The sequence below is a fragment of the Schistocerca nitens genome, chromosome 5 (genome assembly GCF_023898315.1).
Source record: "Schistocerca nitens isolate TAMUIC-IGC-003100 chromosome 5, iqSchNite1.1, whole genome shotgun sequence".
NCBI classification, from domain to species: Eukaryota; Metazoa; Arthropoda; class Insecta; order Orthoptera; family Acrididae; genus Schistocerca; species Schistocerca nitens.
Genome location: NC_064618.1, coordinates 840708544 through 840726288, shown reverse-complemented (window position 1 = coordinate 840726288; position 17745 = coordinate 840708544). Strand labels below are relative to the sequence as shown.

At 42.3% G+C, this 17745-nt stretch overlaps 1 protein-coding gene across 1 annotated transcript in view; it reads right to left on the bottom strand.

Annotated features, from left to right (window-relative positions):
- LOC126260749 (lachesin-like) overlaps nucleotides 1–3105 on the bottom strand; it is a 163814-nt gene extending 160709 nt beyond the window's left edge. The window contains exons 1-2 of the mRNA XM_049958087.1: nucleotides 2968–3105; nucleotides 2693–2878 (exon numbers count right to left, since the gene is read on the bottom strand). Coding sequence (XP_049814044.1) covers nucleotides 2693–2878; nucleotides 2968–3105 — 324 coding nt within the window. The remainder of the gene's footprint in view (nucleotides 1–2692; nucleotides 2879–2967) is intronic.
- Nucleotides 3106–17745: the final 14640 nt, after the last annotated feature.

The following is a 17745-nucleotide window of genomic DNA, read 5'->3' as shown; positions in this document are numbered from 1 at the left end:
TGGCGCTCACCTGCACGGCGCCAAACACGCATACGACCATCATTGGCACCAAGGCAGAAGCGACTCTCATCGCTGAAGACGACACGTCTCCATTCGTCCCTCCATTCACGCCTGTCGCGACACCACTGGAGGCAGGCTGCACGATGTTGGGGCGTGAGCGGAAGACGGCCTAACGGTGTGCGGGACCGTAGCCCAGCTTCATGGAGACGGTTGCGAATGGTCCTCGCCGATACCACAGGAGCAACAGTGTCCCTAATTTGCTGGGAAGTGGCGGTGCGGTCCCCTACGGCACTGCGTAGGATCCTACGGTCTTGGCGTGCATCCGTGCGTCGCTGCGGTCCGGTCCCAGGTCGACGGGCACGTGCACCTTCCGCCGACCACTGGCGACAACATCGATGTACTGTGGAGACCTCACGCCCCACGTGTTGAGCAATTCGGCGGTACGTCCACCCGGCCTCCCGCATGCCCACTATACGCCCTCGCTCAAAGTCCGTCAACTGCACATACGGTTCACGTCCACGCTGTCGCGGCATGCTACCAGTGTTAAAGACTGCGATGGAGCTCCGTATGCCACGGCAAACTGGCTGACACTGACGGCGGCGGTGCACAAATGCTGCGCAGCTAGCGCCATTCGACGGCCAACACCGCGGTTCCTGGTGTGTCCGCTGTGCCGTGCGTGTGATCATTGCTTGTACAGCCCTCTCGCAGTGTCCGGAGCAAGTATGGTGGGTCTGACACACCGGTGTCAATGTGTTCTTTTTTCCATTTCCAGGAGTGTAATATGTCGTCCTGCTTTTCCCGAAATGTGCTCACTCGAAATTTTTAACAGTAAACTTTTCTGAGTCGCTATGTGCCATTAAAGTTTGTTGAGTATCTCTGTAACTTTCCCGCAGAAAAAAACAAACAAACAAAAAAAAGTGACGAGCAGTAAATGTTCCTAAAGTTGGAATACAGCATTAGTAGTGTGCTGCTTGACCCAGTGAGGTTCATTAAATATCTAGGCGTAACGTTACAAAGCAGTATCAATTGGAACGAGCACGTAAGGATTGTAGTGGGGAAGGCGAATCGTCGACTTCGGTTTATTGAGAGTTTTAGGAAACCGTGCTCCATCTGTAATAGAGACCACATGTAGAATGTGTGACCCATTCTTGAGTGCTGCTCGAGTGTTTGGGAACCTTACCGGCTCGGATTATAGGAAGACATCGAAGCAATTTAGAGACGGAGTGTTAGATTTGTTACCGGTAGGTTCTATCAACACCGTCAGTTTGACTGATCTACAACATTGTCAGTAGACTGTAATGAACAGATTTGCAATTTGGTTTGCTTTCTGTATCTAAAAACTGTTCGAAACAAAAGGTGCTAATTTTACTTGGGGTGTTTTATGTCCCATTGTCGCGTCCTTGCTTATCGTATTTCACATCAATAAGTGTATAGCTCTGCAAAATGTGGGATTCGGTGGAAAACAGCACTGTCGAACGACGGAATACCTCAAGAAAGTGCAAGAAAATTGCGTGTTCTGATGTGAAATAAAATAACGTATCGAAATCATCATCTTTTGTAACGAACTGTTTTTAGATCTAGAAAGCAAGGCAAATCGCAAAGATGTTTCATTACGAGCCACTGATGAAATTTTCCTTCAATGAAACGAAATGCAGTTGGTGACAAAATAAGCATTTTCTTGTATTTAGACTGATGGATTTTAAATAACGTCAATTATTTCAGGAAAGAGCTTCTCTTGAAAGAAGCGGGAAAGGGGAGAAAATAATTTGCATAAAACAACACTATGAAAAGTGCCAATAAAGTGATGCCGGTGTTATTACCATCCTGTATTACCAATAACTGTGTTCCGTCCATTATTTTACAGATATTGCGAAGTGATGAACTTTGCAAAGATTAAGAAGACCCTGTCCCTAGCATTTGTAACTTTCACGATTCTCAGAGGAAGGCCTACGATTCTGAATCAGTGGAATATTGTGTTTCGGCATCCCATTTTTGTCTCATTTTGGGCGTTTTTTGTTTCGAGAAATACATGAGTACATAGCGTACAAATCGCCGACGATTACCTGAATTTGCTTCCTATTACAGTACATAATAACTTCCTGTGGACGTTAAAAAAAGTTACAAAAAATTCAGTACAATTAAGGTAATGTCTAAAAAACCTCAGCGTACAAAATGCTTTTGGTGAGACACAGTCACAACTACTGAAATCTGTATCCCGTGGTCTCTAGGCTGTCAAATATCCACTGCAGTCCTGGGTTCGTGGATAAATCACGAAAATCCGTCGATTTACGCAACACATCAAGGGCTCGGTTCAGTCACATCTGAACGACTAGATCCGGTAAGCGGGCACTGAAAGTTATTGGGATCGGCAGGTAGGATTCGCCAAAGATATCCGCGATGCTGGCGCGTGGATATGGTACCTCGCAGAAATACAACCGTGTGTGGTAGCTATTTAAGTTTCAAAAGTATACATGAAGTAATTTGCGATCATCGAATCTTGTTTTCCCCATATTTGCCCGTTTGTGCAGCTTCTCCGCTATGACAAGATGTTCCTCGACTTAGCATCGTGCAGGGCGTATTCCACGTATCGTCCGACATGCAGTCTACAGTTGTTTACAGAGTATTTATGCAGATGTAGAAGTATGTGCAGTACTTGCCACGCACTGTTGTAAGTTCGAGTCGAGGCACTCACCTGGCTACGCATGGGCTCCGTGTTGACCTGGCACATGTAGATGCCGGAGTCGTCCTGGTGCACGTTGTTGATGTGCAGCTTCCACGTGTTGTGCCCGTTGTGGGTGACGGTGAGGCGCGGGTTGTGGGCCACGAGGTGCGTGTGGATCGCGAGGATCGCCTTGGAGTCGGACTTGATCCACGCCACCTGCGTCAGCGCAGCATTCGCAGCTCACAGTCCAGCGCTCAGCGTTATGGAATGGCATTCGGAGGTGGGGGCGGGGCGTGCAGGCTCACCTTGTACTTGCCCAGGTGGTTGACGACGCACGTGAAGGTGACGTCACGGCCCTGCGTGGCCGTGAGGTTCTCCAGCGGCGCCAGGAACTCCGGCATGGGCTCGTCGGGCTGCAACACCACCTCGCCTGCAACAGACATTTATCCTCCTGTCAACTTCACGTAGCGTTGCAACTCAACCATTTGCGGGTTGAGGTTGCGAGAGGAGGAAGGGTTGAGGAAAGGTGGGGGAATCTGAGGTGGTAAGACAACTGCAGGAGGACCTTCCGGACATAACAGGAAAAGAAGGAAACTCGCAGCAAGTTTCTTCACTAAATATATTTCCTGTTGCATGGTCGTACTGCCGTTTCTGTTAGCTGCACACGGAACAGCTATAGAGTGCTGAAAATAATACTATTTGGTTTCGTAACTTTTGACGCTAAGACTGGATTAACACGATTAGCTGTCGACTGCACAAACAGAAAATATATCGATGGTATTCTCGTATTAATAAATCATTGGAAGGGGTCTTACTGATTAAATTTACTGACAATAAATCGTAATTTGACATTGTGTAGGGTAGCAGCCTACTCACGCTGTAGTAAATTCACATCAGTCTTTCCATTGTGTGCCAGCAAGTCAGCTGTAACTAGCTCTGACGTCATAAATGTTGCGCAATACTTTAAAAATCAAGCAAATAATCTAAAACTTTTCTAGCATGTCAGGAGTAATACTAAATTAATGTGTGTTGAATATCAGTTCGATAACTTTAGCCATTTTCGAAATTTGGACGTTTTTCTGTAAAAATCATTGGCGCAACAGAAAAGAGCTAGAGACTTCAAAATTTATATTTAGATTCATCTTTCATAATGATTTAATAAAAACAGTACTTTGGATTTCACAAATTAAGATTTTAGTGGAAATTCATGATTTTCTGGTTTTCGTCTCAAAACTTAAGGAAGCAAGATAGATTAAGTAGGCTAATAAATAAAGCTAGGATGTTTAGATTTAAATAGGTTGGAGATCCGCTATAAGTATGAAGATGTGAAAAGTTTTATTTGAATACCTATAAAATTATAGCGATAGCGTATCTCCAAAGAACCAGTTCAGAGCTCATCTACTGCGTGCAGTGTAATTAAATTAATTCTCTCGCCCAAAATATCTAACTTAGCCACATCAAAATTTTATTATCAATACTTACCTGCGTGCTGAATGCACATTTAAATTAAGAGCTTCATCGGCCATCAGCAAGAGAAGCTATGATTTATTAGGTAACTTAAAGTGGTGCATTACTAGCCCAGCGGCTAGTTGGGAGAGCCGATTTGATCAGGCGTTCCCTTAGCCGTCCGCACCGCGGCTTTATATAGAAGAGCGCTGCGCGAGGAAGAAAGGCCCCATTCTCTCCAGACGCTGAATAACACGCCATCTGTGTCGGGAGTCGCGTCGCGTCGCGTCGCGTCGCGTCGGTATCAATGCTACAAACAGCCTCGGGTGCCGTATTAAGTTACTAGAGATATGCGTAACCATGAAATCATTTCAAGTGAAGTGTTAATTCTGGGATGATTTTCATTATCTAGCTTCAGTTTGCGTATTGTCGTATTTTCACGTGCCGTCGCGGGACAGACATTCTACCAATTATTTAGCGTGGCGTTTGATGAAACTAATCAAATTATGGCAAGCATTTATTTAAACATTTAATTCGGACATTTATAGTTGCATCAGCGCATTAGACTCTGAACTGCTCTGTTAGTTAGGTTGTATGGATACTTGTGTTTTTCATCTGTGACTTTCAGAATATACTCAACTATTTTGAAATATCGTTTTTGATTATAAATCCAGGACAATCTCCTAATTCCTCAGAGCTATAAGCTGCAGCTATAATTGTATTCTCAGATGAAGTGAGCACTAGGAATTCTAATTACAGGCTTCACGTTTTGTTAAATCACTTTCTGGTTGCTAAAGTGTAATTAGAGAGCCAGTGTTGAGAACGGCGAAAGACAGCATAAGTAACATTCTAAATAATAGGAACTGATTCTACATTCAAACGTTTATACAACAGTAAAATTAATCCTACACGCCGCCCCACAATTGCCTCCTCCTATAACTGACCATAAATGATCGTTACACATCATACCTAATTATCAGAGACTGGATTTCCACGCAGATGTATTATACCTTCACCTTTGCATGTTTCGGTTATTTGGGGAGTAAATCCATGTTTCCAAGATTTCATCAACATAACTTAATAAAATTAGATATTTATGTTAAAGATTATACCTATTTTCTGACCTCGGTGCATATTGAACCGCTCTTCCCCTCCTTCTCTCGCATCACCACGTGAACCGCTTTGCGTCGTGCCTTCTTGTCTTCCGGTTTACTCGTCTCAGGGAAGGAGCGAGGGAGAACGGCAGATAGTTTCGGTAAGCGTGACTATTCAGTTTGTGTCCTTGCGTGGATATGTATTTTTAATTTTTTTTTATGGAAGTCGGGTCACCCTCACCAAAATTCCGACAGATATGTAGTGTACTGGCATTCAAAGTTCAAAACATTGGTTTTACCTTAAGAAAATCGAACAACATTGAATATGTCGAACTTCGATTTATTGATCCTTCTGAAATAAAACTGCAGTTGCTCTACATCCACTCATCTTAAATAGTGTGATTTCGTATACTACTGTAATTGTGCTGAATGATTCATGCAAAGTAGCAACGGAATCAGTAAGCTACTCCGTATTGCCGATTATTTCAAAATTGAATATCTTAATACTTAGCACGGGTGAGTCTTTAAATCTCCGCTAATTATTTACGTACCACACTATTGTCTCTCGCGCAACTATTCAAATCTACGTGTTTTCAATTAATTCGGCAAAGTCAATCGCACACAATGCGTCTGAGCGCGTCGCATACCGAAGTGTTATTTGTGTTCTCTCTGCGACTTTAAACAACTCTCGTCGACGTTATTACGCAACAGAACTGGATTAATGTACCAATTACACAATGTAGCCCTTTTCCCTAGAAATAATACGGACAAATCACCAAGACGAATTATTGATTCACGCACACGTCTTCGTCCAACAAACAGAACAAAGCAAAAGCGCTCTCTCCTCTGTCCGCGGCACTTACATCTCACCTTCCTCTGACGTGAAAATCGAAAACATACCAATAAAGGTACCTACTCAATTCAAAACCAGACAAATGTCAAAACAAATATTCTACTGCAAATAGAATTATATCCCGTAATTAAATCACCACGTTGCAAAACTTTAATTCCGACATCGTCCACTTTGCAAGCAAGAGCCAATTTGATGTTTTGGTACTTATTTAGAGTGCAATTAAACTCTTTCTCGAAATTCTTGTTACATGGAGAAAGGAGAAACTCAAACTTTTATTGATTAGGGGACGGCACGCTCACTCACGTTATAATATATTGCAATAACTCGTGTGGTAACACCTCTTGTTGATGTTTATATAACACAAATCACGTCAAAAGCGCAGTACATTGGTAATTTCGCTAATTTTGTGGCAGTCTGTACTTCATAATGGTGTCAAGTGCCCTACGTCGGCTCGGTAGACGTTGGTGGAAGTCAGTATATGTTTTTTGCCACTAATTTAAATATAGAAACCGCCTGTTGTTGTTAATCGATGCTACCCCGTACACGTTGGAGGGGAAAGCAATTAAAATATTTTATTGTAACCTAAGGCACGTTTCATCTTTAGCCCATGCAGTACATGGTGTAGGTGAAACAGTACGTCTAACTTCTGGCAATTTGAATTCTCTGGTAGTCTCCAAAAACGAGTTATTGAGACGCCCAAAATACAAAGGTTTCATAACTCCGATATCTTTAATTAATTCATATACTGAATTTCTTCTTACTTCAGATATTCTCTAAAGCACTTGTCCGAGATGCCACATTTAGAGATACACAGTCAGATTTAGCTTTGCCATTACAACATATCCTATCCAGATGGGGGACTTTCATTAATGACGCCATCTTCTACTGTGATAAAATTGACGACAATAAGTCACTAGGAGGAGGTAAATTCCCGAAAATTTGTTGATGATAACACCTGTGTGCTTTATCTGCAGAAAAGCTTTAAATTATTATCCCCTAATTGTGTTCATTCTGGGTTTGGGTCGTCGATACTGTTGAGGACACTAATGCAGCTTGCATTAAGTAAGTGGAAGTGACATTCAAGAAAACGGACATTAAGCAAGACCTAATTTACACTAAATCAAATTCTGTGGTTGCGCTAGCGGTAACAATGAAGTAGGAGCGGGCGTGTTGCGGAAGTCATCAGGCGCCGAAGCCACCCTGCAGCACACCTCTGCCAGGCGGGCTGCAGCTAGCAGTGCCGCTGTGACTCAACGATTGCATAGAGCAGCAAGATAATAAATTTGCAGCCCGGCCCGCAGAGGCCTTCTCGTACACCAGATACGAGAACAGGTGGAGAGCAGAACAGCGACATGGGTCGCTCCTGCTGCGGACCTTTTGCTGCACCCGCCTTGTCACGTGCTGTCAATCGAATGCAGGTATTCCTCCGCCATGCGAGTATTTAGGTATACACTCGTCCCGATCCAGGCAGTTACGTTGCATCCAGTCAACTGATGCCCTCTGCTTCGGCCAGTACCGCTTCCGTCTGTACACCATCTTCATCTCCAGTTTGGTGACGTGCTCGCCGGAACCGTTGATATAATTATAGTTGAATTCTTTTATCTTGGCGGGTCGCGCATGCCCGCCCAGACGCGGGAGATTGCTGCGTTGCCAGTTGCACACGACGCACGGTCGCACGCGCCAAGAGAAACAGCGCCATAGTACAGTATAGTTCGCAAGCTTACGTTTAGGGGGGGAGCGCGCAGTTTATGAAGTAAAGCCACCACGGCCGCATTAACCCTTTCGCTGCTACAGAGACGTGCTCCCCGCATTCCGCGCTGTGCGCGATTTAGTCACTGCACTGATCTCCTGTGCTGACACATGGTGTTTCCGACTGCTTTGACACACTTATCATTCGATTCCACAACAACTATTTGGCCCAAAAATTAGATTTTTACACATCTTCTTGACTGATACCTTCCCCCCACTTCCTTTGACTGATTGAAGTGCTTTAAAATAAAGCCAAACGCGCCCGGTGTAAATAAAACTTTTATTACAGTCGCGAAAGACGGAATATTTCTCAATATTACATACGACACCTATGTGGTACTTAAAGTAAATGAGATATTGTTATACAGTAAATTTTATATGAAATTTAGGTACCTTGCCCACATTTCATTCTCAACATTGTGGCAACTAAAATCGACCATACGGAAAGTATACGCTATGGACTTTTACCTCTGCAAACTCTTCAAAATTTCATGTAATGGTTTACTACATTTAATGGTGCACAATAACTGGGTTGAACATCGAAACAAAATTAAGTCATTTATGGGGGGAAGGTATCAGTCAAGAAGATGTGTAAAAATCTAATATTTGGGCCAAATAGTTTTTGTGAATCGAATGATAAGTGTGTCAAAGCAGTGGAAACACCATGTGTCTGCACAGGCGAGCAGTGCAGTGATGACAAAATCGCGCACAGCACGGAATGCGGGGAGCACGTGACTGCAGCAGCGAAAGGGTTAATGAAGAGACAAAGCACTAGAAATTTAAAAAAACTGCATTCAAATGAATAAAATTCGTGAAGTAAGACACTTCGATATTGTTTTATAATAAAAAAAATATTTAGCATCGCACGAGGTTTGAACACGTTACCTATCGCCTTCTAATCCAACGCCTTAACCATTACGCTAACGCTGCTCGTCCTGCAATATTTCTCCATAAGGACTCTAACACGTCACGCAAAATTCTGACAAACACTGTTGGTATGCCTATCAATTACTCGCACTTCGTCGAACTACAATAGGAAATAAACAATTATCGCTGTTCTTTATTGCGAAAAAGCGGTTCGTGAAATTGATATAAACACCTTTCCTTGCTATCGCCTGAATTAAGAGTCTTATTGCTGGTTTGGTTTAATTAATTAATAGAAAATGAAGCAACTGGCATAAAGAATGGTTTTTCCAAACTTTCAAAAAACAAAGCCTGCTATCAAGACATTGCTTTTGTTCTATTACTTTATTTAAGACTGAACGTTTCTAAAACTGAAGACACTCGTCCGTGCTCTGTACTACAGTCGAGATCTGGCAACGTCGTTCTCTGTTCATTGGCTGACTGTATGTTTTGACGTCAGATGCGCAGAACGAACCTAAACTCGGCCGCCAAGATATATGACGCGCACTTTAGTTACTGTCAGACTCGTCCGGAGAGACTGAAACGACTTCTAAGTTGTTTCTGGTCTTGTTGGAACTTTTCACACTTATGCCTTCCAGTGGGAGCGTGAACTTGGACTGTACTGTATCACAGAGAATATCTTTGTGTGTCTCAGTAATAGGACGGTGTTACAAGCATTCAGCGGACTTCCCGTCTGCTCTGATTTTCTGCCAGGTTACTGGCATTTTTGCACTTTGTGGTGAGCGTCAATATCAGTCGAAGGAGGTCACTTGTGTTAAGTTTAAGAAAATTATTTTGTTAGTAAATGAATATAGAACTTTATTTTTATGTTTTATTTTGTGGTTCCTGAGCCCAGAACACTTCATAAGCAACAAGAACTACCAGTAATTTGTGAAAACCCTGCCAAATATTGAACAGGTTGAAAAATCTTTGCAATTATCCTACGGAGAAGTTGGTATTGCAGACAAAAAGAATATCAAAAAACTATCGGATTAATTTCTGACTCTGAGTTTATCAAGTTCCCAAAAAATATTCTGTGGCGAAAATGTAAAGGACTTTGAACGTGATCTGATTGTCTCCCAAATTTCTTCACATAACTACGCACCCGCCACTTCTTATAATGTAGAAAGTTAATTTCTATGTACAAAAATGTTATCAGATAACACGTGAGCCTAAGCGAAGAACATTTTGAGAATTTGGCTGTTACATACTGTTTTAGAAGAAAATAGGAATGCAGAACTGAATTTTGGTACCGCATATTATTATTATTGCTTTGCTGCCTCAGTTTCCACGTTTGTTGATGCGATACTGCTGGGCTGCATGCGTACCTTACGATTTGATTGTGGATAAAAATCAGAGCTCTACTACTAACTCTGTTGTTATCAGGAAATTCGACTGATTTAATCGTGTGCTCGAACGCAGCAATACTTTTACTTTTATGGAATGGACAAGAATATATTTTTCTTTTAGCCAATTTTCTACTAGCCTGATCTCTATCACTAAATGTTTAAATCCGTCGCCCGACACCGCCTCCCCCCGCCCCCCCCCCCCCCAAAAAAAAAAAACAGCATGCCTTTCTAACTGCTTTGAGGGGGACGATAATTTGATTTTTCGGTATTTGACATAATTATTCAGTTAATTTATAAATTTGAAATGCTGCCATAAGCTACTCACTAAGAGGCGTAATGCTACGTTAAACTTTACAAACCGTAAGAAAAGAATTAAAGTTACAAGTTGTGTATGTGTCCTGAAGAGGCATTACTCTTGAAGCGCATATTCATCCAGTGCTTAAGAATGAGATCACTTAGCGATTTCTAACAAATTTTACACATATTTTCAAAACCTTACGAAACATATTCTCTCTGACAACTACCTCGAAATAATGAAATAAAAAAATTTTTACGCTTACTATATTTTCCCCACCCACCCAGTAAAACTTTAGCAACGCCCAAGACGCCCAAGACGTTTTAATTCATTACTTTTTTGCCTCTAATTGTTTTCTCAAAACATTTTGCAAGCAGTATTCCCACATTAACACTGAATGTACCTACAAAATTATATTACTCTAAGACGTATAGCTCTGGAAATGTGATCTCATAAACATTTATAGAATATAGACTTCTTTTCTTTCTGACTTTGTCTTTACTCATCAATGTAGTCTGTAATTTGAAATTAATAAAACCAACAGAAGTAGGGTGTTGCGTCCTCGGCCATTGTGGCTTCCTATGCTTAACGCTAAATATTTAAACTACCATCGAGTAATCAGACCTCTGAAGCTTCTTCATACAACGGACTTGGATTCTAAACAGAACTGGTGGCTGGTGGGCGTGGGGGGTGGGGGGGGGGAAGAGGGAGGTAGGATGGGGTACAAGGAGGAGGAGGGGAGGAAATAGTTTTCAATCAAAATTGTCTGTGCAAACCTATACTCCGCAAGCCACTGTAAGGTGCGTGGCGGTGGGTACGGTGTACCACTAGTAGTCATTGCCTTTCCTGTGCCATTCGCAACAGAGCGAGGGAAAATCGACTGTCTGTATGCTTTTGTACGAACCCTTTCTTATGTTGTCTTTTGAGTTCCTTACGCGAAATGTACGAGAGTGGCAGTAGAATACTGTCTTGCAGTCAGCTTCAGACGTCCGGAATCTAAATTTTCTCATAACTTTCCTTGAAAAGAAAGTCGTCTTTCGTACAGGGATTCTCATTGGCGACCACGAAGCACATACCTAATACTTGCGTGGTGACTGAAACCGCTGATTAAACTTTTAGCAGCCCGACTCTGAAGCAATTCGATATCTTCCTTTAAACCGACCCGGTGAGGATTCCAAACACTCCAGCAGTACTCCAGATGGGTCGAACTCGGACTCTATACGCGGTCTCCTTTACAGATGAACCACACTTTCCTAAAATTCTCCCAAACAACCGAACTCAACGATTTGCTTTTTCATTTCATGATGCTCTGCAACGTAATGATACCATGTCGAGCCTCACACTACTAATGCTGTATCTGGATATTTCTAATTTCTTTTTCCTACTCATATAAAATAACTTACTATTTTTTTCATTTACCATTAACTACCATTCATCACACCAATTGTAAATTTTGTCTACGTCATCTTGTATCCTAGTACTATCAGTCAACGACGACACCTTCTCGTATACCGCAGTATCATCAACAAACAGCTGCAGATTGCTGCTCACCCTGTCCGTCATGTCATTTGTGTCTACAGAAAGTAATAGGGCTCCTATCGAACTATCCTGGGGCACTGCTGACGATACACCTGTCTCTGGTGAACACTCACCATCGCAGACAACGTAATGGGTTTTATTACTTAAGAAGTCTTCGAGCCACTCGGGAAACCTATTGCATATGCTCGTACCTTTAAGTCTGCAGTGGGGCTCCAGGAAAAACCTTTAAGGATACCTGTCTGTTGCCCCCCATACTTTGTTCGCAGAATATCACGTTGATTAATAATTTTGTTGTGGGAACTCACTCTTTATAGATATCAGCTCCGTTTGTTACAACTAATCGCTAGATCACGAACCTATAAAAGAAAAAATAACAGCTCTGTCGCAGTTTCCTGGGACACACTGGAAACTACACTCCGAAGAAATTAAGTTAAATACATTCAATTTTTTTTAATCCAGGGGTGGCCTGAATCGAGTAGTTCATCATTTCACGAGACTGGAATGTCGTCAGACCTTGTACGGGCCGTCAGCGTGACAGCCGATCAAAGAGCTACCTAGGGACAAAGGGTCAGCATCCATCTCAAAGATCTTGCTGACACTGTCCTTTTCGTGTATCACCTTGTCAAAGATGTATCTTTAACATCTCCATTCGGTGAAAGTCACCAACGCCAGAGTCAGCTATCGTCGACAAGTAGTGTTTATAAGAGGAATCACAGTCGGTTATTTCAGATTACTTCAACAAATGGTAAGTTACATGGTAACTAATTTGGTTATGTTGTGGGAAAAAGTAGAGCCATTCAGCTGCCATTTCGTCCAAAACATTTTCCGCGCTAGCGGATACAGGAAGAGCAATCCCATATGGTCAACCCTGCATTTAGGCACAGAGGCTATCTTAAGTAGAAAGTCGTATGTCGAAGCACAGAAAGGTGTCGGTTAGAAGCACGAGTTGCGGTCTCATGTGCATATGTTCACTCTTTTCATCAAACCTCTGGCATCCTGCAGCTTTGGTATGACAGTATACTGACTGATTGTTGACGAAATTCGTCGTACTGCTTTGAGAAAGACTTCATGGACGTGAACGAGGTTCGGGGAACCCCTACGTTACCTGATTTCAGACCTGTTGAACACATTTGAACCTCCATCAAACGACACGTGCGTCCCTTGAATCTTAGACTAATCACTGTTAACAGTGCATGGCGGATTAGTTATCACTGATCGTTTCCAATGGCTTTGGCTGTCTATTTGAGTCAACTCCAAGAAACACCGTCGCCGTTATTAGGGTGAAAGAGGGTTATTGATGTTACAAGGTAGGTGTCTATGACTGAGCAATGGTTCATTCTCTATTCATAATAGCGTCCTGCATATGAGGAAGTAATCATTCCAGTTGGTCACATATTCCATATTCCATATGAACACTTCTCTCTCTTCCCCCTACTCCACCCCTCCACCCCCTCTACACCCTCCATCTCTCTCTCTCTCTCTCTCTGTCTCTCTCTCTCTCTCTCTCACTCACACTCACACTCACACTCACACTCACACTCACACACACACACACACACACACACACACACACACACACACACACACACACACACACAATGGTACATCTAATGAAGTACCTAATCAAAGCTTTTTGGAAGTCTAAAAGCATCGAAAGTACTTACTTCTTTCTATCCATGGTTATCATGATTTTTTTTTTGGGGTCACCAGTCTTCTGACTGGTAAGATGGGTCACGTCACGAATTCCTCTCGTGCTAACATCTTCATCTCAGAGTAGCACTTGCAACCTACTTCGTCAATTATTTTCTGGATGTATTCCAATCTCTGCCTTCCTCTAAAGATTTTGCCCTCTACATCTCCTTCTAGTACCATGGACGTCATTCCCTCATTTCTTAACAGATGTCCCATCATCCTGTCATTTCTCCTTATCCGTGTCTTCCACGTATTCCTTTCCTTACCTATTCTGCGCAGAACCTCCTCATTCCTTACCTTGTCAGTGCACCCAATTTCAACATTCGCCTGTAGCACAATATCTCAAATGTTTCGGTTCTCTTCTGTTCCAATTTTCCCACAGTCCATGATTCAATACCGTACAAAGCTGTTCCCTAGACGTACATTGTCAGAAATTTCTTCCTCAGATTAAGGCCTATGTTTAATACTAGTAGACATCACTTGGCCAGTAATGCCTTTTTGTCATTTGCCAGTCTTCTTCTGATGTCCTCCTTGCTCCGTCCGTCATTGGTTATTTTACTGCCTGGGTAGCAGAATTCCTTAACTTCATCTACTTCGTCACCATCAGTCCTGATGTTGAGTTTCTCGCTGTTCTCATTTCTGCTATTTCTCATTACTTTCGTCTTTCTTCGGTTTACTCTTCATCCATATTCTGTACTCATTAGATTGCTCATCCCATTCAGTAGATCACGTAATTCTTCTTCACTCTCTCTCAGGATAGCGATGTCATCAGCGACTTGTATCATTGATATCCTTTCACCTTGAATTTTCATTTCACTCCTGAACCTTCCTTTTATTTCCATCATTGCTTTTTCGTTGTATGGATTCAACAGTAGGGGCGAAAGACTACATTGCGGTCTTACACCCTTTTTAATCCGAGCACTTCCTGGTTGGTCGTCCATTCTTATTAATCCCTCTTGGTCCTTGTACATACTGTACATTAGTCGTCTCTCCCTGTAGATTACCCCCATTCTTCTCAGAATTTAGAACATCTTGCACAATTTTACACTGTAGAACACGTTTTACAGGTCAACAAATCCTGTGAATGTGTCTTGATTTTTCTTTAGTCTTGTTTCATTATCAACCGCAACGTCAGAGATGCCTCTCTCTTGTTTTTACTTTTTCTAAAGCAAAACTGATCGTCATCTACAACGCCCTCAATTTTCTTTTCTATGCTTCTGTATATTATTCTTGTTAGCAACTTGGATGCATGAGCTGTTAAGCTGATTGTGCGGTAATTCTCGCACTTGTCAGCTCTTGCGGTCTTTGGAATTGTCTGGATGATATTTTTCCGAAAGTCAGACGGTATATTGCCAGAATCATACATTCTACACATTTACAATTTAGAATTTATAGAAATTCTGATGGAATGTTATCGATCTCTTTTGCCTTATTTGATTTTAAGTCCTCCAAAGCTCTTTTAAATTCTGACTCTAATACTGGATCTCCTGTCTATTATAAATCAACTCGTGTTTCTCCTTCTATCGCATCAAACAAATCTTCCCCCTCATAGAGACTTCTAATGTTTTCTTTCCACTTATCCGCTCATCTGCATTTAACAGTGTTTCTGGTAGCATTCTTGATGTTACCACCCTCGCTTTTAATGTCACCGAAGGTTGTTTTGACTTTCCTGCAAGCCGAGTCAGTCTTTCCGACAATCATTTGTTTTTCGATTTCTTCACATTTATCATGCAGATCATTTCGTCATAGCTTCCCTGCACTTCCTACATGTTTCATTCTTAAGCGACTTGTATTTCTGTTTTCTTGAGTTTCCCGGAACAATTTTGTACTTGCTCCTGTCATCCATGAACTGAAGTATTCCTTCTGTTACCCATGGTTTCTTCGCAGTTACTTTCTTTGTACCTATGTTTTCATTTCCAGCATCTGTGATGGCCCTTTTTAGAGATTTCCATTCCTCTTCAACTGTACTGCCTACTGAGCTATTCTTCATTGCTATATCTATAGCCTTAGAGAACTTCAAGCGTATCTCGTCATTCCTTAGTACTTCTGTATCCCACTTCTTTGAGCATTGATTCTTCCTAACTAACGTCTTAATCTTCAGCCTACTCTTTATCACTGTATTGTGATCTGAGTCTATATCTGCCCCTAGGTATGCTTTACAATCCTGTATCTGATTTCGGAATCTCTGTATGACCATGTCGCAATTAACTGGCCTTCTCCTCTCTCCTTCCTTGTCCCAAGCCCATATTCTCCTGTAACCTTTTCTTCTACTGCTTTCCTTACAACTGCATTCAAGTCCCCCATGACTACTAAATTTTCATCTCCCTTTACGTACTGTATTACCCTTTCAGTATTCTCATATACCTTCTCTGCCTCTTCATTTTCCGCTTCCGACGTCGGCATGTATGCCTGAACTATCGTTGTCGGTGTTGGTTTGCTGTCGATTCTAATAAGAACAATCCTATTACTGAACTGTTCAAAGTAACACATTTTGTAGCCCACCTTCCTATTTATAACGAATCATACTCCCGATATACCATTTTCTGTTGCTGTTGATATTACCCTACACTCATCTGACCAGTAACCCCTGTCTTCATTCCGTTTGCAATTCCCTTTTCAGACTTTCTAGTTTCCCTACCGCTTTCAAGCTTCTGACATTCCACACCCCGACACGTAGAATGTTATTCTTTCAACGATTATTCTATCTTTTTCTCATGGTTACCTCCCCCTTGACAGTCCCCTCTCGGAGATCCGAATGGGGGACTATTCCGGAATCTTTTGCCACTGGAGAGATCATCATGAAACTTTTTTCAGTTACAGGCCACATGTCCTACGAGTATTTAATGCAGTGGTTTCCATCCTCATGGCGTTGGTCATTGCTGATTCTTCTCCCTTTAGGGGCAGCTTCCCACCCCTAAGACAACAGAAGGCCCTGAACCGCTGTTCGCTTCTCCGCCCTCTTTGACAAGGCCGTTGGGAGAACGAGGGTACTTCTTATGGCGGAAGTCTTCGGCCGCCAATGCTGATTATTAATCTAAATTTAAGCGGTGGCGGGATTCGAACCGGGACCACGGACGTTTTGATTACTAACCAAAGAAGGTACACCTAGACCACGGATTATTAGGATATAATTTATGAATCGCACGTTTATGTCTCAGTAAATGCTTTTTCTGAGCGACGATAATTTCATATAGGTAAATTTGATGACTGGTAGATTATGGAAAGCAGTTGCAGTTAGAAAAGGGTCAGATAAGAAGGTAAATCTTCCGACCTGTTCTGAGACTTTTGTAGCCTGCCTCGTTTTACCATTATTGGGTTATGACTCCCACAAGAAAATGAAGAGGTTAATGTGACTTACTTCAGAATGATTGTAATTAAATGAGGTAGGGGTACATAGCGCTTGTAGCGCCTAGATCAATGGATATTCCATACGTTAGCATTCACTAGACAGGGTCGCCAGAAACAGCAAGAAAACCTTTTAAGGGTGTTGTTGGATAGGCTGTGCTGAGAAGTGATTGTTAAGGAAAAAAGTGGATACGTTGCAGTGTTTCCGAGTAAATTACCCTTGAAGTTAGCCAATCAGTCCATTGTGCACCCAAATTCATGTGTTAGTTTTTCTCACAATGTAGATGGTAGCGCACGAGAGTGCTTAGCCTTTAGACCGGGTTGGAGTTCTGCTACCGTCACATGTCCAGTGTTTAAGTCGAACAATTTTGGCGACACGACCTCTAGCGGGTCGCCTGAACTTTCGCGCTCAGTGGTAATTTACTCGGAGACGCCGCAACGTATCTAGTTTCTTTCCTTAAAAATTATTGCTCAGCACCACATACCATGCAACAACCTTACAATCTTTTAGTAGTGTTACTGAACACCCTGTATGAGGGGCGCTCAAAAAGTTTCCGTTCAAAGGCGAAACAGTCCAGAATCACCATTCCGATCCGGCAAAATAGCCGTGAGCCTCCAGCCAGTCGACCCATCATCACACCAGGTTGAAGATACCCGTTTGGTAAAATGCCGTCTGCTGTTGCATGAAGAAGTCTGTGACTGCTTGCTGCACATCCTCGTGAGGCAGGGATCAGCGACCCTCCGAGGTCTTTTTTAAGGGAACGAAGGTATGACAATCGCTTGAGAAGAGATGAGAACTACAGGACGGGTGTAAGTAG